Consider the following 26,179-nt stretch of genomic DNA (forward strand, 5'->3'; position numbering starts at 1 on the left):
TGCTTCTCTTCACAGAGTCAAGCTAAGACTTTGTGTCCTATGGTGTAGGCGCCAGGGGAGTAGCAGGGTGGTTAGTCACGGAGGGGTCATTGCCCAGAAGAGCTCAGCAATACAATGCATACTCCATTTTCTTTTATATTCTAACTAGCAGTCTACTTTTCCCTCCTACCCTTTAATTATTTATTCTTTACTGTATAAATAAGCATTCCTTTCTCAACAGGAGTTTCCAGGTTTGGATAAGCTAAGTCCTGCTTGTTCAGGCACCAGCACCCCACGGGGAAATATTCTGGCATCCCACAGCCCCATGAGCCCTGAGAACATCAAGATGTCCCATCGGCACAGGTACTGCCTTAGAGCTAGCAAGGGTTTCCTATGGGGAGGTAAGTCTGAAAGATGAGCATCTAGGAAAGGAGTTCCAGAGAGTGCCTTCATGTATTCATACTCCTTCTTACCCATCCGCACAGCCCTACCACAAAATGAGAGGACATCTGGGTAAGTTTTTAAAGATGATTCAAAGTTTATTATGCAGAAAAGAGCTGAGATTAGGAGAGTAATGAAGTGAGATTGATCTAGACAAGTGACTGACTTGAACAAAAGCTTCAAGGTGTGAAGCAGCCAGCCTGGTCAAAACTAAGAGCAGAGACATAACTAGCTGTGGGGCAGGATTCCAGGGCACAAAACAGAGCCAAGACTCGCTCTGAATGAGCCTCATTCATGCAGACTTTTGGACTTGATCCTAAGGGGAATGGGAATCACCTGCTGGTTCTTTGTTTTTGTTTTTAAGACAGGGTCTCGCTATGTAGTTTAAGCTGGCCTTGAACTCACTACATGGCCCAGACCAATCTTGAATTCATGGTGATCCTCCTGCCTCAGCTTCCTGAGTGGTGGGATTATAGGCATGTACCACCACACTTGGATACTAATAGGTTTTAAGGGAAAAAATAATGGTATAATATGGCCAAGTGTGGCTACCAGCAACTCAGAATTTTTGGCCTTGCTGGGCTCAACTGAGAATACTCAGAGTCTAGGACAAGAAGGCCACATTGAGGACCCAGTACATGAGAAGGAACAAATTTATGAAGTGCTTCCTGATATTGACTGAGGAAAACTATTGACAAACCCGTGGCCACAGGTATAGAAGAAAACCCACTGATAGTTCACACCAGCTATTTTGGTAGCTTCCCCATACCAAGAAGGTATCTCTGGCCTAGGAGCAGATCCCATAATGGTGTGGGCAGCAGTAGGCCCTGGCTCAGACTAATAGCCCACAGCAAGGAGCACACAGAATCCTTGATTCGCTCAGCACATATTCCTTTCATTCCTTGAGAAACTTTCAATATCTCAGACCAAGTGATCATAAGTAATGTAACTCTAGGTAGAGTCTATGTCAGCACACCATGGGCCTTTCCCAACCAGGGGCTCCTGGGTCATCAGGGCAGGACTCAGGACTTCTCTAGGTCTCCAGCTTGGCTGTGGAACCCTCCAGACCAGTGGTGGCCAAAGCTTAGGAGGCCCGTTTCACTCCTCTACTTCCACCACCTCTCAGCATGCTTTCTCAGCCATGGCCTGATTCCTCCCTATTTCCCACTCTTGCTCACAGCCCCATGAACTTGATGGGCACAGGCCGCCATTCGTCATCCTCTCTGTCTTCACATGCGTCTAGTGAAGCAGGAAACATGGTGATGATGGGAGACAGTGCCATGGGCGAGGCTCCTGAGGACCTGTACCATCACATGCAGGTACCAGGGCTGTTCAAGGAAAATGGTCAGAGTACCCGGTGTAGAGGACTTAGCTTTCTGGTAAAGCATCTGGTCCAAGAACAGGCAAGCCTGCCTGCTTCTCTGGTCCCTGAATTCCCTCCTCTAGAGCTAACAAAGTGCCTTCTTTCCCCATGCCACCCCAAACAAACCTCACTTCCTAGGCCTTATTTCCCTAGAAGAAAATCTAGCCTCAGCCCTAGCTACTCTCACAGATCCCAAGGGAAACAGCCTCTGCTAGATTACTGCTTGGCATTTCTGTGTAACAACCGCATCCTGCTTCCTCTATGGGCACCAGAAAAGGACCACTGCACTATCCCTGCTCTGTGAGTGTGGTATGGGTAGTCCCTAGTGCCATCAGCCTGGCCTCTGTCAGGGTCCAGGGTAACAGCATCAGGCACTGGTTCTAATCATCTCAGAGTATGAAGTAACCAACTATAGGTCAGCCCTGTAGTCCTGGACGTTCAGAAGTGTATCCTGCTGATTTTTCTCCCTTTCCAGCTCACATATCCCAACCCCAGCTACCAGGGCTCAGTCACCAACGTCTCTGTTCTGTCCTCGTCCCAGGCAAGCCCTTCTTCCTCCAGCCTGAGTTCTACTCATTCAGCACCGTCCCAGATGATTACCTCTGCCCCTTCCAGTGCCCGAGGTAAGATGACAGAGTGCTACCTACAGAAGGGACAAGAGGGCTTTGTGAACCCCACTTGTCCACCTTTCATCTGTGACTGTCTTTGAGAATGGCTTATGACTTAGAGAATGCTCATTTCAATACCAAGAATTCAAGGGTTTCTGCATCCACACCCCACCACCTCTGGCTGACAGTAGACCCTGTCCTGGCAGTGATCACTGCTGTGCTTCTACAAGGTAGCAAGCTCTGTATCTCTAGCTTAGCAAGAAGACGCAACCTAGGAAGAAGCTTAGTCCTTTCCCACTGAAATGATTGCAAGAATAAAGAGTAAAGTTAAGGCAAAACTGAGATCTTTTTTGTCTTGAGAAAACAACCATCATGACACAGTATGAAAAGTAAATTTGAAGGCTAAAATTGACCCAAGAACATATTATTCTAAGACAGTAACAACAACTAAAAAAGACTTTAGTTTGGAAAGGCTTAATCAGAGGAGATGGCTCTGTAAAACCTATTTCCTTTGTCAATTATTGCTTGATATCTCGTCAATTGAGAAAATGTTGTCCTCCAAGAGCTGTGTTCTCCAAATTCTGTTCCCAGTTCCTGCAGTGAAAATTATTTCTACCTTTTCAGATTAAAAAAAAATTGTGATAGAATGAGAATCAGCTGTGGTATGTGGGGTCTAGTGCAGTGGTGGAAAGCCTTTTAGAGATTTCAGTAACACAAGCTTACTGTAGCCTGCATGCCATAGGTTCACTGGTCTAGTGCTTCCCAGAATTGGTTGTGTGGACAGCAAAGTAGTCTGAGCCCATCAGCTCAGGGTTCAGAGAGAGGAGATCATTTTTTTCTTCTCCTTACTTTGAATATGAAGAAAAATAACACAGTTTATCACTCGGGAAATAATTAAGAAATAAAGTTCTCCAAAGCACACAAATCTTTGAGGCCCACAATAGAAATGATGGAGAGAACCAAGCAGCGTGGCATAGCTGAAAGACAGAGCCAACTGAGAAAAGCCTTGGTAGTGTGGAGGGGATGGAGTGTAATGTTCCAAAAGGGAAGCCCACAGACTTCTGCCTGAAGTATGTAGTCCAGCCCCTCATTCCTGAGGGGAGATAAGTCCAGTGAGAGGGCAGGAAGCTGAACTTTGAGTACAGGTTTATATTCTCGCATGTCTATAGTCTCATACCCACTTACCCCTCATGTTGCTTTTCTAGCATGGACTATGAGAGCCAGAAAGGGGATTCAGTACTTGGAAACAGATCCCATACTGTTAATAAAACAATGAACCAACAAAATGGTACATACTAAAGACTTATCAGTGTGTGAAAACTGCAAATAGAGAAGATTTCTGTTGCAAAACAGGCAAACTGAAAGATGGCTTTGTGCCTTAGATACTTGTCTCATTGCTGAAACAAAATACCCAACACCCAAGGTTAAAGGAGAAAAGGTTTATTTGGTTCACAATTTTATTGAGGTTTCAGTCCATAATCTGCCAGCTTCAAGACAGGGTGGCTCATGTCAGAGGGGCAACCATTCATGGTGACAATGAGAGAGCGAGTGAGCAAGCTTCTTTCTGTCCCTTATATTGTATGTAGGCTACTCGCCCTAGGGCAGGTGTAGCTATTACACTCTTAATCCCAGGATTGCACCATGAATCAATCATAAGCTCTATGGATTCAGCTACCTCCTAAAAGCCCATATCCCATAACTGCATGAGGCTTTAGAAAGACATCTAGACACAAACCATAACACTTTGGGAATAAAAAGGAAACAGAGAGAAGTAGCCAAAAATGTTGTAGTATAGATAGATTGGTATTTAGTGTCTAAAGGTAAATGCTCTAATTAGAGCTGCAAAAACAGATTTTAATTCTCCCTGGGTTTTATTGTTTTCCCTAACATAAAATGTCTTTTAACATATGCTTAGCTATATCTTGTCTGTATCTAGTCCTGAGGAAGACAGACATCAGAGTCATGATTGTTGATCAAGACAAAAGTAAGATTTTAATTCTGTACCACTCTGATATTACTTAGGTATGCCTGTGGCTGCTGTCCAAGATCTTATAGACTTTACAGATGTTACCACCTGTATCCTTCCAGCTAACCAGTTATGGATTTATTCGGGCATGGAGCTTTCACTGACTACTCAGTGAGGAAGCTGCCTGGCTGTTGATCAGGGAGCATCACATCAGAATAGAACTACAGAAAAAGGATTTCTTCTTTGTTTAGAACTAACTCTTCCTTATTTCAAGTGGCTAAGTTAACTGTTGCTACATAATAAACTACACCTAAAACTTAGTAATTTAAAACAAGTTGTCATCTCGCACCATTCTGTGAGCTAACAGGACTGTGTCAGATGTACGCTAAAATCACTTTAAGGTCTTGATGTTCAGCATGGCTCACTAATATGGCTGCCAGTTGGGGATGGCTTCATCTGGGGCTGTCAACTTGTTGCTACATTTCACTTTTCCAAGAGGATTAGGCTTGTCTCTGCATGGCTGCTGATATTCCCCAGAGCAAGCATTCCAAGAGACTCTGGAAGAAGTTGCAAGGCTGTTTATTACCCAGCATTGGGTATGCTAGAAAGTCCCTTTGCCACATTTCTATTGACTAGTCAAGTCACTCAAAACCAACAAATGCCAGGAAAGAAGATTCCACCTCATGTAGTAAGGAGTGGCTTGTATGTTTTGGGAGGAAAGGGAAGCCACTAGTGGTCACCATTTTTAGAGAAAAACTATCACAGTGGTCAGCCTCTAGCATATCACATCGAAGAGAGCTGAGAAAAACCTCCTTCCCTTTTTGGGATAGACAATAAGTTCAGAAGTAAATAAAATGGTTCCCTCAAACTGAGCCCAAAGTTGGGAATGATGACAAGGGTAGAAACAGTAAGAGGAAGTCACTTCTAGACTACAGCATTCATAGTCTGTGTGCATCTCCACTGTCTGTCAGGCACAGTGTCAGGCCCTGTGAGAGAAGACAGAAGAATGTGTGTGACATAAAGGAAAACTGATGTTTTCATAAACGTGGCAGACACAGTAGTCGAAGTACTCTAGGCAAGTAAAGGAGGGAACGACCTACTCCATCTGGAGTTTCTGTTCTTATTACCAGTGAGGAGGAAGCGTCCATGGAGGTGGCCTGAAGCAGATTCCTTTACACTAGGAGTACTTTCCTACTCCCAGGAATGGTCATGAGATTAGTGGCATTCCTTGCCATATCCACTGACACTGCTGTGTTTCCCCATGCTTTGGAAGCTTCTGAGAAGAAAGGCATATAGGCAACCTAATCTCTTGTGAGTTAGCAGCTCCCCCTCATGGTCAAAAGGTTAACAGTAGTAAATGGATGCTACATGATTGAAATCATCCAGTCGCACTGGAATTTAGCCTTCCTGCAGATTATCAGAGTATAACTGATGTAGTTCAAAAGTCCTAAGTGACTTCATGGAAAGTAACTGTCATGTTCGTACCATTCCATTGGCTGCCCAGGGCAGAGGGCAGTGGGAAGGAAGTGAGGCATAGAATTGGAAAATATAATGCTAGCGTGCACTCCTTTGTGGCACCAGAGGCAACTAAAAAATGGGTCCAAATCCTCAATAGTCTCGGTTCCTCCCTGGGCCTGCAGGCTGATGTCCTTCTATCATAGCCCTCCAATAAATCAGGGCATACACAAATGCACTCAGTGAGGCAGTCGGTGCGGTGAAAGACCATGAACAGCCTGAAAAGTGTGGAATGGACATCAGGTGTCTGATGTAGCATTTGGTGTAAAGGCACTGTGGGTTTGTTATTTGTTTACTGTACACACTAAATACAGAACAGCATGTCCCTGGTCCTGACTCACAGTGTTCTGTGCTGGGAGGACACCGCAGATCAGTGGGATTTGGCCCTTTCTACTTGTTTCATTACATGGCCATCTTCCTGAGGTTGCCTCACAGCACAAGTTCTAAAAGAGAGCATAGAAATTAGAAAAACCACAAAGTAATAGCAAATTCAGGCACAGTTTTTCGGGATACTATAATACTTTATTCATTATCTTAAAACCAGATCTTAAGCCAGGCTTGAAAGTATACAAGTAGAATCACTCAGACCAACTTGGAAGACGTTATGTAACTAGTAACTGGGAAAAGTTATATTACTAGTTTTTGCTATACTGACTCTTTAAAGTATTTCAGCCTCTTCTTGAATGAAAATACACAAGGAATTTCTCAAATATCCCTGGAGAAAGCTGGTTAAGTATTGTGTGCAGGGGACCCTAACCATCTTCTTTTAGCCATGTCTTGACAGTGCTAGCATTGTGCACTCAAAGGAAAGCCCTAGAGATCTTGGGTTTTAGAGACATGGAGCTTCTAGGAGCAGAAAATTCACCTCTCAGCTGGAGCCCAGGTGTGATCTCAACCATCCAACTTCTCAGTGCACCAAAGAGGGGTTTCTACCACGTGAGTGAAACAGATGCACTGGAGTCCAGTTGACTTTCCTGTGAGAGGACCAGTGGCCCCTTGGCTTCTCACTGAATGTGCCCGGTCTCTGGCAGTGTACATCTCAAGGGTTATCCAGATTATACCCCTAGAAAAGCCAGCAAGTATTGCTTCTGTGAAAGGCTGCCAAGTTCCTCAGCCTATACCTATGATCTGAATCCATGGGAACTGGGTCACACTACACCAGTATGGTCTGTTCTCCTTTTTATCCTTTCTAGCCAGAGGAAGTCACTTCAGAGGCCTCACAGAAAACTGTGAACCAAGTCAACTCAGGAGCCTAGGTTAAAATTATCCTATGACTTCTAAATAAGTTCTATGCCCACTCTCAGCCACTGAAGGTCAAGTCTCAAAGCCACTTGTGTGGTTCCTGGGTTCCCAGCTACCCTGGTTGTAAGGCTGCCAGAAAACTGCAGGAAGACAGAGGTCAGATGGTGGGGGTCTAAAATCCAAACAGGACATTCTTTTAGAAAAAGGTAGCAAGGGAGTCAGGTGAGAATACAGCCACTGGTATTGGGGAAAGGTAAGTCTATGGAACTCCAATATGTGTGACTATTACCTGACTGTCTGTGTCTTTTTGATGGTTCCACTGAAAGCTGATCTGTGCCCATACCTGGGCCCCTTGAGAGAGTCCAGCATCCAGGCCATACTGAGGCCCTAAAAGCATTGGGTGCAGAGGCCCCTAGCCACCTTATTCTAGTCCTCAACTCTCATAACCCTTAACCTTTGCACACCAGGTGGGAGCTCTATTGGAGGGTCTGCCTCAGCTGGGATACCAGGTGCAGCCTACCACCATCCAACCCCCAGGTTCTACTTCATTCCTCCAGTGTTTGCTGAATTCATTTCTCCCAGCGGTAGGGGACACCTATGTTGGTTCCCCAGTCCTGACCACTGGGCCCTCCATTTGTGGTTTGTCATCTATGTGTGATTGTTCTCACTTGGTTACAGGCTCTCCCTCTCTGCCAGATAAGTACCGCCACACCCGGGAAATGATGTTGCTGCTGCCCACACACCGGGACCGCCCAAGCAGTGCCATGTATCCAGCAGCCATCCTGGAGAATGGACAGGTAGCAAATCCACCCTACAAATGCCTTTGCTACCAGTGTGTTGACCTGGGCTTCCTTTATTGCATTTGCTGGGTTTTCAGCATTGTCCTGCATGCCTCCCTCATTCTGCTATAAAAAGGCTGCTGGGCTCCTATGTGGAGTACAGTAAATCTGAGGACAAGTAATCTAGATAGTGTAGGTGTGGGTAGAATGGCACCAGGTTTGGAGCCAGTATTGTTGTATGACTATCTGTCCTGCTGGTCAGCTTTCTGGATTTCTCATCCCACATCCCTCTGGAATATAGTTCTTTGGAACTCATCCCAAGAAGGCTATGGTAAATGCAAGTCTGGAGTGTCCTTCCTCCTTCTGTGTGTACAGGGCATCCATGTAGGCTCCACCTCTGTTATCTGCCTACCTTACTGCTTTCTGGGGCTGCTGTTCATACCATTTGCACAAGTCTCCAAATACTCTGCCTGCCTGGAGTCCTAGACCAGGAAGCTATAGTGATTAACTTTCTCCCCTGGGTACTCTGCCCTTGCCATTCTGAGCCCACTGCAATCATCTCTAAGTGACTGGCATTTAGCCCCACAGTGCCAGGAGTTTCTGGCACACCCTGTACCTGAAGAGCTCCACCAAGCAGAAAGAAAGGATCTGCTTGGAAAACTTCCATCAGAACAGGGCCTGTATGAGTCCATGCTTGGGTGATACCCTTTCTTTACCTTCAGTGCTAACATGAAACTGTGTGGGGCCTCTCCAGGAAGCAAAATCTGTTGGAGTTAATGCATAAAGTGGGGGTCCTTAAATCTTTTTTGCCAGTGGGACTCCCTAACTACTAGGTATTCTAGACACATTTATGTCCTTTTCTTGGACCCTGCATAAGACAATATGGGTGGTACTTTGATCATGGAAGTGCTGAGAACCAGGTGCCTCTGGACAGTCTTCTCCAACGCTTGTCTGGCATTCTCAGCATATCTCAAGCACAAGCCATCCTACTGCTTTGATTTCTCTGTCCATTCTTAGAACATACTGGCTGCTGTGATCCATAACACTGCCTCCCCAAGACATAATGTTATTTTCACACTTTTGGTTATTTTTCTCCTGCCTTCAGTCACCAAACTTCCAGCGGGCCCTGTTCCAGCAAGTGGTTGGACCCTGCAAACCCTGTAGTGATCCCAATCTGTCTGTGGCTGAAAAAGGTATTGTACAGTTTTTCTAAGAGTCCCTCCATGTTTGTCTACATGTTCAGTGTCTGACTCTTATCCTCGAGCTGCCAGGGCTACACCCTAACACTCAGATCTCTCAATCTGTCCAGAGTGCTGATCACATCTACTCATTGTGTAACCCACATCAGGTTTAGATCCTGTTTGTCTGTATCACTCCCTCTTTCCATATCTGCCTTCAAAGAGGTCCAGTTGCTAACTGCCCCGAATCCAACTTTATGGAAACTTGTGCTGCAATCACTCCCATAGGCTTGTCCTTAACAGGTCCAGAATTCAAGCCCTGTAGTCCCTTTGTTCCTTCTCAGGTTGGGCCTCCCTTGGACCACAGAGCAGGCCTGGGACCACAAAAACCACAAGAATAAAACACATACACACTGTGACAACATGGATTTCCTAAAGAAATCTTCTCCAAGAGAAGTCCTGCATGCTCTAAAGGAGTCCCTTCATCCTGTAGCCACTCCGGCCAGCAAGACCATCAGTCATGCCAGACTGAACAATCCTCCTTAGAATTGAAGCTGTTTAGATACTGTCATTTTATCCTGTGTTATCCTGCAAGCTGATGAAACAATGAGCCTTCAGTCTCAATGACCTTGGCCTGCAACCCCATACCTGAGTTAATTTTAACACAGAACATTACCTAAATATGATGTGCTTTCTTATCCCCCAGAATAGTGCTAATCATTCCTGTCACCAAGACCCTGGCCCCAAATCAGCCCTGTCCTTACAGGTTCTCCTCTTTCCTCCATCTGTTGGAGTTCAGGGCATATTCAGCTCCCATCAGTACAACTTGTCATCCCATTCCATCTGAACATGTCCCTCCAGAGTTGTCATGTTGTCATTGCATCTGCTCACCTAGTACTGTTACTGTCACCATTGTCGTTGCTTCTTCCTTGCTCATTATGGAGCAAAAGGATGCTCTGTGTCCTCTTTAGAGACCAAGTACTGAGTCTACAGCCTCAGCGCTGGGTCGGCATTGGTGCCAGAAGATCAGCAACAAAAGGCCTGCTGAAGACACCTTCCTAGCCTCAAGGCTCCATATCTTGAAAGCATGCAGCTTCTTGGATTCCTGCACCTATGACCCGAAACAAAGTGTCCACAATGGCTTTTCCTTAATTGAAATGCAGAACGATCTTAGAACTAACCAAGAGCACAGATGCACTCAAAGCTTAAATAAATATTGGCAGCCAGACCAAGATGCAACCCAAACTGGACACCAGAAGTTTCAGGTCTCAGTAAAAAGCCTACCCTACACATGAGAGGGAAAGAGGATTATCTCAGAACAGAGGCTGAGCCCAGAACAAGTATGTCCACACCAGAAGAGCAGCAGCTACTGGGTGGCAAATTACACATCTGCCCAGTGGCAATATACAGGCCAAATGGTGACTTTCCAAATCTCCAGAACTGTCACTATTCTATTGTCAGAGTCCTAAGTTCCTTGAGGACAACACCTCTCACTTTCAGGTACCTTCCTTTGGCAGACAGTGACTCCCAGGCCAGACAAACCTACCCTCAGGGTAGGCACTGTACACCAGGAACTTAGACCAGTGCTGAACAGAGAGAGAAGATAACAACACAGTGGAGACCACTTTTATCCTAAGCCCTCTGATTAGCCACAAAGGGTCTTGTGCTGTGCAGCAAAGATTCGCTGGTCTCACTGCTTAGTTATCAGACTAAGGGCCCAATTTGGTAGTTTCTAGGTCACATGAAGTAGCTCGGGCAGGCTCATTACATCCTTGCCAGCTTTTTTCTGCCATAGCCTTCCTGGCCTCAAGTTCCTTTGGGCCCTTGTAGATAAACTTTTGCAGCCCCACAATTCTTCCAGGGTTTAGGTGAGCATCTGAGATCTTAGGTTGTTGGTGTTCCTTTGGGAAAGTTGTTCAGACTCACCTCCAGGCTTCTTTCCTGAGATCTGTGGCTTTTTATGGCGATGATCCTTTGATTTCATGAGGAAGAATCTCAGTACTAAGGATCAGAAGCTCCTGCTACATGCTGGATGGTGGGGATCTTGAACTAGGATAAGCCTGTTCTTGGGGTGGCTCAGGATTCCTGAAGAGACCTTGTAATGGAATCCACATGATGCTCCTCAGATTCAGAATGTTTTCCTCCTTGCAGGCAACAGCTGTGTGCTGCTGCCCAATGGCTGCCATGCCCTTCCTTGCTACCAGTTACTAAACATTACTATGAAACAAAGCAGCCCTCCATAGAACAGAGGCGTTTTACTTTGTGTTCTGCTGTAACTTACACCAGTCCCTGAGAAAGAAGATGGACATCACTTTCTTATCCCTGGCCCACTGTTGGCCCAGACTCTCTTGGTCACTTCCTCAAAGGCTATGCTCTAGCTTCTTAGCTCCCATTGGGCCTTGAAATTACTCTCAGTGGCTAGACTAGGAAGAATCCAAACCCTAGATGCCTCAGGCTCCACCAAAAAAATGGTATTCCTTTTTATGGGTGTGTTTTCTAGGAATCAGCTAACAAGCTTCACATGTCCTTTCCTGTACTTCAAGAACAGGACTGTTGGGACGCCAAGGTTCAGTCACTGCTCCCCTTCTCCCTTCTCTACTCTTTTCACTGTGACCACTGTTGAGGGGCCAGTACTGTGGCACTCAATTTCTTCCTAAGCCTTACTCATGGTATGCTGATGCTTCTTTGCATGGCCAAAGCAGTCAGTGGCCACAGCTCTCTCCTCTCAGGAGGCAGGAAGCAGGAGGCAGGCAGCAGGCACGGGCCGAAATGCCTGCACTTTATATTTTTCTCTAACCCGTACACCGAATACCTCTCCTTGCCTCAAGAAACCTTGGGTGTTCTAATCCCAGCCAGCAGGCATCAGAGCAACAAGGATGAGTCAAAATCTGAGTGGCACCACAGGCCCTTTTGGGTGTCACTTTGGGACAGAACACTTGCCAACTCTTTGGCCATGCACTGGGAGTCCTGAAAAGAGGTAGAGTCTGCCTATCTCCTGTTCCCTGGTTTTTCCACATGGCCCAGATAGTAGAGCCCTGACTTTGGCAAGGGGTTACAGCCTACACTCTGTTCTCTTTGGCCTGTTTTGCTTTTTTCTTCTGTCCCCTTTTGTTTTCTCGTCTGGCAGATTCTTGAAACTAAAGCTGTTCAGACCTGCTGTAATCCTCTCAGTTTATGTCACCTAGAATGTTCTTCAAAATCAGCTCACTCTACTGCCATTCTCTTATACAACTTTGATCCTTAGCCATTTGCCTCTCTGGGCCAAAGTGCCTTGGTTGACCAATGTTTTTAGTTCCAGAGGCTGACATGCCACTTCTGTATGCTAGATATGTATACCTGGAGAAGCCACCGGCTATTAGGACAGGCTCAAGAAGTGGCTCAAGAAGTAATCTATTCACCCCATCTCTTTCCAACCTTCAGTGGTGCCAGTAGCCCCCAGCAGCTGGAGCCTGGATAGCGGAGCCCGAGAGGCCCAGTCCTTCCTGTCTGCCCACATGGGGCACATCTTGGCCCCCCCAGTGCCTCCCCGAAGCCTGCTGCATGGTAAGACCTCCAGCGGGTTCCCCCAGATAGTCCTAGGTCTCAGACTGTGCTCCAGGACCAGATCTGTAGCCATCTAGGCTGAGAAGACGGGCCACTCTCTGGGCCAGCTCAGCCAAGGAAAAAACATCCACACCTGAAGAAAGTTCCTGCTGAGCTTTGGGGTCAGTAAGGTTTCTAAGTCCAGAAGGTTAGCTCAATAAGGCCATCCCAACCAGGAAAGCTGAAGACCATGGAATCAACCATGACACCACTCACCAGCCCATCATTACCCATCAGTGGGACAGAGTTGCTACTGCCTGCAGCCTGTTCTTCCATAAGCTCTGAAGCACTCAACTTTCCTGGCCACCTGTGGGGCCAGCACAGCAGCCTGTGTTTTGGAGAACACCAATGTAAAGCAAAGTTTTTCTATGGCCTTCAATGCTCAAGTGTCCCCTGAGGACTCTTCCACACCTGCCCAGGTGGCCCAGCAAGATGAAGCTGGTGTGCAGCCTGAACAAGGGCCCTCTGCTGAGGCTTGGTTCTGTTCCTTTTACAGGTCATTACTCCCTACACTTTGATGCCTTCCACCACCCTCTGGGTGACATCCCCCCAGCCCTCCCTGCCCGGACCCTACGCAAGGTAATGTACTTAAGCCATGGCTCCACCATCTCATCTGCTGTAGAATCATCCCTGGGATTCCTAAGCCCTCCCCCGTTTCTCCCTGAAAGGCCAGCTTGGCAGAAGCCAGGTGTAGCAAAAGCCACACATGGCTACAGTTGATCAAGTAGTGAGGATAGGGAAATTAAGGGGGTCTTGGAGACAATGCATAGTACCAGCAGTGTATGGGCAGTGGGCACTGAGAAAGTTGGGGTTCTTCTGCCAACACCACAGGCTATCAATTTGCCACAGTTTAATGGTTAAACATCTTGGTGGTGGATTATAGAGCTTTTTAAACTAGTGTTCAGTGACAGCAAGAATCATGTACCAAAACTGTATAAAAACACTCAAGTAAAATTTAAATCCTGCTGTTAAGTTTATTTGCAAATCCAGAAAAGACTGGATCTGTTAAGATTTCAGAACACATTCATCTGATCCATGGTCCACCATGTTCCTTTCTGTTCTCCAACCTGACCTCATCACTCCATCCTTCCATTAGTAACCTAGAGCCACAGACATCAGCCTGGGACCTGGCTTCAGGGGGTGCCAACATCAAGTAGTTAGGGCAGAGCCATGGTCAGGTCCACAGGAATGATAGTGAAGCCCCACTGACTCACTTGAGGGTAGGGGAGTACTCACTGGGTTTCTGCTTAAGAAACAAGAAATAAGCACTTACTGAGGGTTAAAGGTATTGCTAAGCAGACTCCTGGTCTTGACATGGTGTGCCCAGCCAATCTATCTAGAGAGGGTTCTAATGTGCCCATCCTTCCTTCGCAGTCTCCTCTCCACCCCATCCCGGCCTCCCCCACCAGCCCTCAGTCGGGCCTGGACGGCAGCAACTCTACACTGTCTGGAAGTGCCAGCAGCGGCGTGTCCTCCTTGAGTGAGAGTAACTTTGGGCACTCCTCAGAGGTCCCACCTCGAACAGACACCATAGACTCCATGCCAAGTCAGGCCTGGAATGGTGATGAAGACCTTGAGCCACCCTACCTCCCTGTCCACTACAGTCTCTCCGAGTCTGCTGTCCTGGACTCCATCAAGGCCCAGCCATGCCGAAGTCACTCAGCCCCAGGGTGTGTCATCCCTCAGGACCCCATGGACCCACCTGCGCTGCCACCCAAGCCCTACCATCCCCGCCTGCCAGCCCTGGAGCACGATGAAGGTGTGCTGTTGCGAGAAGAAGCTGAGAGGCCTAGAGGCCTGCACCGCAAGGCCTCACTGCCTCCTGGGAGCACCAAGGAGGAGCAGGCCCGCATGGTGTGGGAACATGGCCGAGGGGAACAGTGAGGGGCAGGGAGGCAGCTGCAACACCCCCTCCAGTAAGCAGCTTGCTAGTCCACTCCAGATGTGAGAAAAGTCCCCCATCCCCACCCCCCAGGGAGCTGGAGAGGCTTGGCACTCAGAAGAGAATCACCCAAGTCTCTGTTCTACTGCCATGAACTTGTGTGTTGCCATGTTCAGAAGCTGCAGCAGCATGAAGGGTTGTGGCTTCTTTTTCACTTTTTGTTTCTATTTCTTTGGGTTTCTCTTCCTTTATGCAGTAGATGCTTTCTCCTCCTGCAGTTCGACTGCGTGAAGCTATATGGAGATACTAAACAGAATTGCTTTGCAACACTAGGGAGCTCCTGAGCAGGAGCCCAGGCCCTCCATCCAGGGCAGAGCTGCACAGAATGGAAATTGCACTAGGAACCTCTTCCTTTGCTATATGGACACAAAAGTTCATGGTTGCATTCAGGGATTGCAGGACCACATGGACTACATGTCACAGGTGGATGAAGGGGCCACAAGCCATTTTGCACAAATGCTTGCCCACCTACCAGCTCTCCCATCCTGGAGTGTGCCACTGAGGGGCTGGCCAGGCCAATTTGCCAGCTCAGGCACATGACTGGCCTAACTGCATGCCCAGGACACACTGCCAGGTTTCCATGGGCCAGCCTCGTCTTCTGTTCCACCTTGGACTTCTCTCTCCACCACTGTTTCTGACCATTCACTCCCTTCCACTTGTATACCTCCTAACCTGTGGAAGCCTCCATAGTGAATGGATCTGCAGGGTTTATCTTCCACCCTCTCGTGTTTGAGTGGAGGAGTGAAGTCAGAGAGGCTAACCACCTTTCTTCTACGAGGAGCTAGGCCCCTTCCCATGTGTTAGAACTAGTGTAAGAGAGAGGCCAGGGCAGGGGCCAGGAATTCTCTAAGCTTTCAGAAGTGGGCACAGCGCCTGCCATCCACTCCTGAATCAGGGATTTTCAGCACTACCTCTGAGCCATGGGGGTTGGCTACCCAGCCAGGCTTCCAGGCCGTGAGGATATGTGGTCAGGTTCATCAAGCTCCTGGGTAAAAAGGGTGGGAGGTTCGGAACTTCTTTTGGAAGCAGAACCTGTACATAGGTAGAATTGTCATCTCCTAAGTAGCCAAGAATAGCACCCAGGCTCATAGGGACCACCACTCAGGGTTCAGAGTAGGCAGGAGGGCGGTTTCTCCTGCCTCCCCAGTCTGTTGGGCAGGGTGAAGTGGTGTCTTTATAGGAAACTTTCAGGTCAGGGCACTGATTTTCCTCTTGGTGTATTATTTGGGGAATAGGGTGGGGTGGGTATAGTATTTTACCAGGGTGCTTCTAAGTTTAACTATCTTGAGACAAAATCTCATTTGCTTGAGTTCACATTAGTGATGGTCACAACTTTGATGGTCCAAGAGTCCCTGCTTCCTTCTCTGTTAAGCAGGCATGTTCCTCTCCCACTCCCCCCAGTTCCTTTTTTGCTTGCCCTGGCCCCATAGCCCTTCATCCCTTCTTTCCTCACTGCCCCTTCCAAACAAAAGACCATGGTCAAGGTGTTTTTCTTGAATAAACAAATGTCAAATTAAGACTTGCCAGCAAGTAATCTACTAACAAAGACAGAAGGCCCAAATACCTTGAGGGTGTTGGGCCTTATCATTAGTGTGAGATTTTTTTCTGATACCATTAGCATCATCCCAGGCAGTCAGACTGCTGAGGTCATCTCAGTCAAGGCACCCCTAGCTCAAAGGGTAGGCCTGCTCCTAAGCCTCAGTTCTCCTGCAGGCTTCAGTCTTTCGATCATATGAGGTTCACAGGTGTTACAAGTTAGGGGCTAGGTTTGTAATTTCTTAGGAGGGCAGCTTTAGATTTTCAGGCACTTCTGAACCTTGGTCCCTGGACAAGGCAGTCATCACATAAGAACATCTACCTTCTCCACTTGGTGGTACAGGTAGGGGGTGGGGGAGTTATAAGCTGGTTGCCCTTGCTTTGTGCAAGGTGAAATGAATTTGTTTTCCCTTTCCATTTTCCCCAACTGGATGACGTGGACATATTCTGAATCTCTTGTTGGAGAATCAGCCAATTAGAAGGGAAATGGGAGGGACAGAGATGAGAATCCTTTGAAAAGATGGTGAAAATACTGATTTTCATTCTTTCAAGCTTATTTGTAAATACTTATTTGAATGCTGTGTATTTGTACAGGAATTTGAGCAAAAAATGTATAGAGTGTGATGTCCAATTGGTATTTAGCTCTATAAATGTGTTTTTAACTTCTGGCATTCTGTGCTTATTTAAAAATAAGAAAACTTCTAACCATTTCTTTTGTGTATTCGTATGTAAAGAAAAAGTGATTTAAAAAAATCTTATCTGTACCAGAAAAGCAAAGTTTAAAAATTTGTACCAATGTCCCTATAAGTATTTTACTGTATATACTGTGGTAGCATGTTCTAAATACAATAATGTGAATTTTAGATGTAAATACCTGCCGGTTGACTTCTTCCCTCTCTCCAATCCCCTGACTGCTGTGATGTGAATTAAAGATGAATACATGATACTGACCCACTGAATTCACTGAATGGGCGCATTAGTGCCCCTCTCCGCCCTCTGTCACAGGGCTCCAAGCCCCCCCCCCTCCCCCCAAGCTCATGTTTCTGCCTTTTTTTTTTTTTTTTTTTTTTTTTCTTTTTTGAGACGGGGTCTCACTATGCAGTTCAGGTTGGCCTTGAGCTCACTTTGTATCCCAGGCTGGTCTCGACCTCGCAACGATCCTTCCACCTCAGCCTCCGAGAGCTAGGATTACAGGCGTGAGCCACCACGCCAGGCTCATGTTTCTGCTTTAATCAGCACTGACCGCGTCGGGCTTCCACAACAGGCAGCACAGGAGGGAACCCCTCTTCTGCTCACCCATGGGTGGCCCGGGGCCCTGAGGGCTCGGCAGGGAGCAACAGGCGAGCTGGCCTCCTTCAGAGCGCGTCCCAAAACGGCGACAAGCCCCCCGGTCCCCGCCTCCAAACTGGGGCGACCGGGGAGCCGCAGCCCTTGCCCAGGTGCTTCCCTCAGGTGCAGGGCGTCTGCCGGGCTGGGTCGGCCTCGCGCCTTTCGGGAGGCGCAAAGGGCCACCGGACTACGGCTACAGCCAAGCAGGCTCAGCGGAGGCGGGGTGGCGCGGCCACGTGACTCTTCAAACCCGGCGAAAGAAACGACGCCTCGCCTGTGCCCGCGAGCGCCCACAGCCAACGAGAGCGCCCCGCTGACCCCCACAACGCCTGACCTGCGCCTCGACTCGGGGCCCAGGCGGGACAAACCGCAGAATTTCGTGGGCAGGCGCGGCCCACACAGGAAGCACAGGGGGCAGCTGGGTAGGTGCGGGAGGCCGCCCACGAGGCAACATGGCAGGCCCGGCGACTTCCGCCCGGTCGCAACCACTTCCTACGGGCGACTGGACTCAATCAGCGGCCGACAACTGTCTAGGGCCGAGACGCCATTAGCCAATGGGGCAGGGCAGCGTGGAGCCGCCGGGCTAGCCTCTGCGGTGCTTAAGCCAATGAGAATGCGGAGTGTGGGAGAGCGCGGGGGCTCCGCCAATGGCAAACTGCTGCGTGCCGGGAGGACTCAGAGGCGGCGCGGTGTGGTGCGGCGGGTGCGGTTCAGTCGGGCGGCGGCGACCGTGGAGGATGTGGGCTACGCATTGTCTGGCGGTGGCGCTGGCCTTGAGTGTATTGCCAGGCAGCTGGGCGCTGCGGCCCGGCGACTGCGAAGGTGCGGGGTCTCGGGGTCCGGGTTCCATGGCCTACCAGACTACCGAGTGGACGGGAGCGGCCACCAGTCCCTTCGGGTCCGCGGAGGAAGGGCCTGGAAATCCTTGGTCCGATGAGAAAAAGTGGAGACTAGATCGTGCTGAAAACGTAGCCAGAAATCCACATGATGCCGGAGTTCTGCCCCTTCCCACCACCGCCCAGAGGCTCGCTGGAGCATCCCTGTCATATCGGGGGCCCCCCCCGATCGCGGCTGTACATGCCGCGCCCGTCTTGGGGTCGTGAAGCTGCAATTCGGGGTTCAGTGTTATATTTGGAGATGAGCAGCATTTTGATCGCTTTTCTTCAGCCTCCAGTCTCCATTTATGAGGTCATGCAGTGCGTCCCATCTCAAGGACACTTGTTCACTTTCGTTTCAAACTTGATGAAAGGAGCAAGGAGGAGGCGTTTGTGGGTCATCGGGGTAATGTCTACTCCCCGAGTGTCCAGGGTGGACCACAGAACCCTGACAAACTGGATTCGGGTTCTGTCCAACTATGGGCACCTGAGGAAAGCTGGTGATAGACTAGTGCTGCAACTCTGTCGCCTATTAAAATTGTAGATGCTCCTTCTCCGTGGAATGGGGGACCACTCCGTGCTGAGCGCCTCCCTTCTCTCTCTTTTCCAGTTTGCATTTCTTATCTGGGAAGATTTTACCAGGACCTCAAAGACAGAGATGTCACATTCTCACCAACTACTGTTGAGAAAGAACTTATAAAGTTCTGCTGTGAAGCAAGAGGCAAAGAGAATCGCTTGGTGAGTAGCTAGTGACTCCGAGATGGCCCTGGTGCGTCTTTACCCTCCACTCCTTGGGGAGCTGCTATTCTGTCTGTAAATTGATGCAGGATGGAAGGCCTTTCAGGTCCTTCCCCAAGACTTGTATTGTCCAATTGTGGTATTTGTGTCCTCTTAGTGTTTATTAAGAACCCACTGCAAGCCGGCCACCGGGAACAGCAGTAGTAAAAATTGACAATGAATTGGTGTCCTGAAGAGGATGGACTTGGTCATTTTAACCTTGGTCACTAGTAGGGTAGATTAGACACCACATAAGAGGGCTCCCAGAGGCGGGCATCACTGAAGTCAGGTCACTTCAGGCAGAGGAGTCAGCCAGTGCCCAAGGGCCAAAAAAGGCGTGACATTGTGCAGAGGTTACCAAGGTGCCCGTGGGATAGGCCAGGAATGAGTGAGGACAAGATCCCCAACTTTGCAGTGACTTTGTCATTTTAATTTCCCTGACAGTCTCTGGTTTGTCTGTTAACATTGTGAACCCAAGTGACTCATAAGCTCCTAGACAACACCTGTTTAAAGAGCCTGGGGTTTATGCTGACATGCCAGTCCAGTGGGGCACCCCAAAAAATAAGTCCCTTACAGAAAGGTGTGTTGGAGCAAATGATTCTTAAGTGCCACCTCCTGAAGACTAGTATCCTTCTCTTGCTACAGTGCTACTATATTGGGGCCACAGATGATGCTGCTACAAAAATCATCAACGAGGTGTCAAAGCCTCTGTCCCACCACATCCCTGTGGAGAAGATTTGTGAGAAGCTGAAGAAGAAAGATAGCCAGATCTGTGAACTAAAGTATGGTAAGTGTGACCAGGCCTACCTTCCTTGGCCACTGTATACAGAAAGGAAGGTAATAGTCGAGCCATGGAGAGCAGGTTGTGTAGTGTGATAGAGGACTCTCAATGCCAGAGTTGGGGGCACTCTGGCATCAACATGTGTGGTCAGAATAGATCCAGTTGAAGAGATTCGCAAATGAGGTAGAGTTTTCCAGGCAGTGAGTGTAAGCAATGTGTAAAAGCAGCCAGTGGCATGCAGGGCATGGTTGGTGAGGACTTTGGCTTTAGTCTGAGGTTGGGAGCATTAGAAGTTTTTGACTTAACCACCTAGTCATTTTTCCACTGAGAAAGCCTTGAGGTCTTCAGCCCAGGAGTGACAGGAGCTATAGCATGTCTCTGGCTGAGTTCATCTCTGGTTACACAAACATTCCCAGCCTTTAGAGTGAGTGAGGGCCTTTTCTGTAAAGTTTAAATGGTACCAGTGTTTTTATTAAGACTCAAAGGTTGAAGGCCCTGTGTTTGCTCACTTACATCGACAACGCCTGGTTTTCTGAGGGTTATATCGCTTAGAGGTCCACCTGCCTTTGGGTCACTGGTCACAAGTGATAATCAGAGTAAGCTCCTGGTTCCAGGCCTGCCAGTATTGGGAAACAGAGATGAGGGGATTTATCTGCTCTGTCAACCACTGTGGAGTCGTCATCCACTATGTAAGAGGTACTTGAAGGATGGGAGTTGTGTCTCTCCCCTTCCGAACTGTGCAGTGGTTCTACGCTGCATGTCTGGAGGGGACACGGATGGCCTGAGGTTGCCATCTTGGTTAAGAGATGGTTTAGCTGTGCAGGGAAGAACCCATCCCAGGACTGGGGCTCTGGCTGCTCCCACCCAGCCTCTTACTCTTCCTTTTCTCCTCTGCAGACAAGCAGATTGACCTGAGCACAGTGGACCTGAAGAAGCTCCGAGTGAAAGAGCTGAAGAAGATCCTGGATGACTGGGGAGAGACATGCAAAGGCTGTGCTGAGAAATCTGATTACATCCGGAAGATAAATGAACTGATGCCTAAATATGCACCCAAGGCAGCCAGTGCTCGGACTGATTTATAATCTGCCCAACCCAATTCCTGCTGCACCTGAGGGGAAGAAGTTTGGCTGTTTCTTGCCAAAACAGCCTTTTTGTAATTTATTTTTTAAGCAGGCTCCTGACAATATCAAATGTGAAGTCTGGAGCTTTCCTGATGTGGGCTCTGTGGTGCCCCCATAGTGGGATTCATTTCCTTCTGTTGTTGGTTTACTCTAGGACTTCAAAGTGTGTCTGGAATTTTTTTATTAAAAGGAAAAAAAATAATCTGGCTGTCGTTGGAGAATTAAAGTGAATACTGAAATAGAATTTTACCCCCATGATGAGGATCCCCACTATTTTATGGCTTCCAGTTTGCAAAGAGTATTGGGGTATATTCCTATTTGTTCTGAAGCCCACCAGTGCGGACAAGACCAGGGCAGGACACCGGCTGAGGCCAGCCAGTATGTGTTGATTTTGCAGGACTGGAGTATACTACACACCTTAGTCGAGGGAGGAGGTGAAACCTGGCACCCTGCCTCACCTGGTTCACTAGAAGGGGCTGGAGGCTGCACTGTTCCTTGGCACAGAGGTGGAATCTGAAGTAGACAGGAGGGCCTCCCATCCGTGCTCAGTGTAAGCTGGGCCTAGGATACATGGGCATGTTTTTCCACAACGACTTTAACAAGTGTTCAGTACTGACATTTCTAAAGATGCCGTGGATACCTACTTATCGGGGTTTGCAGCCTAGGTCTAGTGTCTGCCATCCTCTGATGCAATTTGGATTTCCGTAAGACCGGCAATCATCAGCTTCTACAAAGAAGTGGTGTGGGTGGGCTGCTTTTTGCCTATTTATCCTTGGTATTAGGCCTGGGTTTTTGGCAGCTTTCTTAGTTATTGTGTGAGCTGTTGCTCCTGTGAGACACCTCCTTGCACAGAATAGAGACCAACTGAAAGGAAGGTCTAAGAAATAGTGCTGAGGAGTTGGTCTTACAGGTCACTTCATTTGTGTTCCTAAGTTCAGTTTGTAAGGGGCCTTTTTACAGCTGGCCATGGAGCTTCCTGCTGTCTCTTCCAAGACCTTGCTTCTTGCAACAGCTGCGTTCTGATTATGAGAGGAGGGAAAAGAGAGGTGCACTCTTCCTCATCCTGTGGGTTCTGTCTGAAGTTGGGTCAGGTTTGGCAATGGTTTCAGCAGCCTGGAAAATAAAAGCTTCCCAGTAGGCTTGAGCAGTCTTCCCTCACCACACCTGGAGGTGAAAAGGACAGCACTGGCCAGCAAAGGATCAGCATGCAAGCAATGGTAGCCACGCTGTCTGTACCTGGATTCTTCACCCTTGGCTTTGTGGTCCTGCCTTTGCAGCCTGCTGTCTGCCCAGATGCCCACCACATAAAGTTGGACTGACAGGCACCAAGGAGCCTATTCCAACTGTAAACTGCAGGTGGGTTACTTCTAGCTCTGTGCCTGAACCCAGCACATGACACTGGCTGGAGCACTGAGGACTCAACAGCCATGGTTCTTAGGCCCTTAACTGGACCGCTGCTTGCGAACCCGAATGCAGATGATGCAAAGGATGTGAGTCCCGCACTACCGCAGGGAACGAACGCGGGTCGTTCGACCTACTCACGGACTTGAGGGGGCTACAACATATAACGCGCCCGCTGCACAAGTCCTGGGATGCCCGTACCAACGGAAGCTGCCACTCCTAAGTCCAGCCTGGGGGACGCTAGCCTAGGTCCGGCGCCTGTCACAGCCCACACCCGCGAGCCCCCCTACTTCTCTAATTTCTTGCTACTGGATCACGTGACATGATATGGCGCAACCAGATGACGCATCCCAGCGCCGCTGTCGCTCCGCCCTCACAGTCACGCGGGGAAGCCGTCGCAGCATGATGACTCAAAGCCCAGCCCCCTCGGCGCCGCTCCCGCCCCGCGCCGCCACCACCGCCGCGCCGAGTCCTTTTGTCCAAGATGGCGGCGCCGGGGGCGCTGCCTCCAGGGCCGCCGCCGCCGCCGCCGCTGTGACGGGCCCGCGGGCCGCCCGCTCGCCGCGCTGGTGCCATGAAGCGGCAGAGCGAGCGAGACTCCAGCCCGAGCGGGCGTGGCTCGTCGTCATCGGCAAAGCGGCCACGGGAGCGCGAAAGGGAGGCGGAGGCGGGCGGGCGGCGAGCGGTGCATAAGGCCTCCGGCGGCGCCAAACATCCAGTTCCAGCGCGGGCCCGCGACAAGCCCCGTGGTAGCGGGGGCGGCGGCGGAGGACATCGCGACGGCCGCGGCGCCGGGGACGCCAATCACCGTGTAAGCAGCGGACGCTCGTCGGGCTCCGGAGCCGGCGGCGGAGGACGCGGCGGCAAGGCCTCGGGGGACCCGGGCGCCTCAGGCGCATCGCCCCGGGCCTCTCCGCTGCCGCCACCGCCCCCGCCGCCCGGGGCCGAACCTGCGGGTCCTGGCTCTGCAGGCGTGCCGGAGTACAAGACGCTGCTCATCAGCAGCCTGAGTCCCGCGCTGCCCGCCGAGCACCTCGAGGACCGGCTGTTCCATCAGTTCAAGCGCTTCGGCGAGATCAGTCTGCGCCTGTCGCACACGCCGGAGCTGGGGCGCGTGGCCTACGTGAACTTCCGGCACCCGCAGGACGCGCGTGAGGCCCGCCAGCACGCCCTGGCCCGCCAGCTGCTGCTGTATGACCGTCCGCTCAAGGTGGAGCCGGTGTACCTGCGCGGCGGCGGTGGCGGGAGCAGCCGGAGAAGCAGCAGCAGCAGCGCCGCCGCCACCACGCCGCCCCCGGGGCCTCCTGCGCCAGCAGACCCGCTCGGCTACCTGCCGCTGCACGGAGGGTACCAGTACAAGCAGCGCTCGCTGTCCCCAGTCGCTGCCCCACCCTTGCGGGAGCCCCGCGCCCGTCACACCGCCGCAGCCTTTGCCCTGGACGCTGCCGCCGCTGCCGCCGCCGTGGGGCTGTCGCGGGAGCGGGCCCTGGACTACTACGGACTGTATGACGACCGTGGGCGCCCCTATGGCTACCCGGCCGTGTGCGAAGAGGACCTGATGCCGGAGGACGATCAGCGGGCCACTCGAAACCTGTTCATTGGGAACTTGGACCACAGCGTGTCTGAGGTGGAGTTGCGCCGTGCCTTTGAGAAGTATGGCATCATTGAGGAGGTGGTCATCAAGAGGCCGGCCCGAGGGCAGGGGGGGGCCTATGCATTCCTCAAATTCCAGAACCTGGACATGGCCCACAGGGCTAAGGTGGCCATGTCAGGCCGGGTGATTGGCAGAAATCCCATTAAGATCGGTTATGGCAAGGCCAACCCCACCACTCGCCTCTGGGTGGGTGGCCTGGGACCCAACACTTCCCTGGCAGCCCTGGCCCGGGAGTTCGATCGCTTTGGAAGCATTCGGACCATTGACCATGTCAAAGGAGATAGCTTTGCCTACATCCAGTATGAGAGCTTGGACGCAGCCCAGGCCGCCTGTGCAAAAATGAGGGGCTTTCCTTTGGGTGGTCCAGACCGCAGGCTCCGGGTAGATTTTGCCAAAGCGGAAGAGACTCGGTATCCCCAGCAGTACCAGCCCTCACCCCTCCCTGTGCACTATGAACTTCTCACAGATGGATATACCCGGCACCGGACCCTGGATGCAGACTTGCGGGTGCGAGATAGGACCCCTCCACACCTTCTGTACTCGGACCGAGACAGGACCTTTTTGGAAGGGGACTGGACCAGCCCCAGTAAAAGTTCTGACCGCAGAAACAGCCTGGAGAGTTATAGTCGTTCAGTGCGTAGCCGGAGTGGTGAGCGCTGGGGAGGGGACGGGGATAGAGGCATGCCCAAGCCCTGGGAAGACAGGCGCAAGCGGAGGAGCCTTTCCAGTGACCGTGGGAGGACAACCCACTCTCCATATGAGGAACGAAGCAGGACCAAGGGTGGTGGGCAGCAGGCTGACCGCGGCTGTGACCGCACCCCTGAACGCAGCCGCAAGGAGAACCACTCTGGTGAAGGGACCAAGGAGTCAGGCAACTCCCTCAGCAACAGCAGACATGGGGCTGAGGAGCGCAGCCACCACCACCACCACCACGAAGCTCCAGACTGTTCCCATGGGAAGAAGGTGAGAGAGAGTGAGCGCAATCATCGGACCACTGAGGTTGAGCCCAAGCCTCTCGAAGAGCCAAAACACGAGACCAAAAAGCTGAAGACTCTTTCAGAGTATGCTCAGACACTGCAGCTGGGTTGGAATGGGCTTTTAGTGTTGAAAAACAGCTGTTTCCCAACATCTATGCACATCCTAGAGGGGGACCAGGGAGTCATCAGTGGTCTCCTCAAAGACCATACTTCGGGAAGCAAGCTGACCCAGCTGAAGATCGCCCAGCGCCTTCGCCTGGACCAGCCCAAGCTTGACGAGGTCACTCGACGCATCAAGCAGGGGAGCCCCAATGGCTACGCCGTGCTCCTGGCCACCCAGGCAGCCCCCAGTGGGCCTGGCACCGAGGTAATGGCCACAGTGGAGCCAGGCCTGCAGAGAAGGCTTCTCAGGAACCTGGTTTCCTACTTGAAACAGAAGCAGGCTGCTGGGGTGATCAGCCTGCCAGTAGGGGGGTCTAAGGGCAGAGACCTCACAGGCATGCTCTACGCCTTCCCGCCCTGCGACTTCTCACAGCAGTACCTCCAGTCAGCGCTGAGGACATTGGGCAAGCTGGAAGAGGAGCACATGGTGATAGTGATAGTGAGAGACACTGCCTAACCCACACTCAAGCAGTCACTTTTCAAATCTGCTTCTCTACTTGCTCCCTTGGTTTGAATTCTCTGCTGGATTAATTTGGTTCAATCTAAATTCTTAGATGGTGGGGGATTTTTTTTTTTTTTTAACGAAAAGAACCCGTTATGTTGACTTCTCTAGTGTATGAGATACTGTCTGCTGTATTCTGTATTTTTTTATTTTTTGACTAACTGTATGGCAAGTTGTCAGTAAAGCCTTTGTCAGGATGGATTTCTAATCCGTTCAGTGTCCAGGTTTAATCAAGTTTTCTTCAAAGAATGGAAAACTTCCCCAGTGTATGACACTATATCATGTCTCCGGCACTACTGTGTCCAAAAGGCCTGCTGTACTTTGGTGGCTCTCAGCTCTGAGGCCGAGTCAGGACTCATTTTTAATCCTAGCTGACGCTGGCACACACAGCCCTGGACCCTGCTGAGTGCCACCCTGGTCAGATCCCCTGCAGAGGAGGGGCTGAGCCTAAGGTCTGTGCCAATAGGTC

The 26,179-nt window shown here is 50.2% G+C and overlaps 3 protein-coding genes across 15 annotated transcripts in view; all 3 read left to right on the forward strand.

The window, feature by feature from the left end:
* Positions 1-17,081, forward strand: part of Dock3 (dedicator of cytokinesis 3) — a 707,026-nt gene extending 689,945 nt beyond the window's left edge. For 9 of the 13 annotated variants that reach the window (XM_063248928.1, XM_063248934.1, XM_063248929.1 and 6 more), the window contains 8 exons: positions 221-342; positions 1,601-1,739; positions 2,259-2,406; positions 7,793-7,911; positions 8,999-9,086; positions 12,492-12,614; positions 13,150-13,232; positions 14,028-17,081. In XM_063248928.1, coding sequence (XP_063104998.1) covers positions 221-342; positions 1,601-1,739; positions 2,259-2,406; positions 7,793-7,911; positions 8,999-9,086; positions 12,492-12,614; positions 13,150-13,232; positions 14,028-14,537 — 1,332 coding nt within the window. In that variant the 3' untranslated portion in view covers positions 14,538-17,081. The remainder of the gene's footprint in view (positions 1-220; positions 343-1,600; positions 1,740-2,258; positions 2,407-7,792; positions 7,912-8,998; positions 9,087-12,491; positions 12,615-13,149; positions 13,233-14,027) is intronic. The other 4 variants (XM_063248927.1, XM_063248931.1, XM_063248930.1 and 1 more) reach the window with 4 other exon arrangements.
* A 1,016-nt stretch (positions 17,082-18,097) lies between these two features.
* Positions 18,098-21,216, forward strand: Manf (mesencephalic astrocyte derived neurotrophic factor). Its single transcript, XM_003476704.4, has 4 exons — positions 18,098-18,282; positions 18,946-19,073; positions 19,758-19,899; positions 20,791-21,216. Exons 1-4 carry the CDS (start codon positions 18,108-18,110, stop codon positions 20,973-20,975), a joined length of 630 nt encoding a protein of 209 aa, XP_003476752.2. The 5' UTR covers positions 18,098-18,107; the 3' UTR covers positions 20,976-21,216.
* Positions 21,217-22,844: 1,628 nt separating this feature from the next.
* Rbm15b (RNA binding motif protein 15B) lies at positions 22,845-25,918 on the forward strand. The gene has a single exon (XM_003476705.5). The coding sequence runs from the start codon at positions 22,990-22,992 to the stop codon at positions 25,663-25,665; it is 2,676 nt and encodes an 891-aa protein (XP_003476753.1). The 5' UTR covers positions 22,845-22,989; the 3' UTR covers positions 25,666-25,918.
* Positions 25,919-26,179: the final 261 nt, after the last annotated feature.

Source organism: Cavia porcellus, unplaced genomic scaffold (assembly GCF_034190915.1).
Source record: "Cavia porcellus strain 051 isolate PalLab524CR breed Dunkin Hartley unplaced genomic scaffold, mCavPor4.1 scaffold_5, whole genome shotgun sequence".
Classification (NCBI taxonomy): Eukaryota; Metazoa; Chordata; class Mammalia; order Rodentia; family Caviidae; genus Cavia; species Cavia porcellus.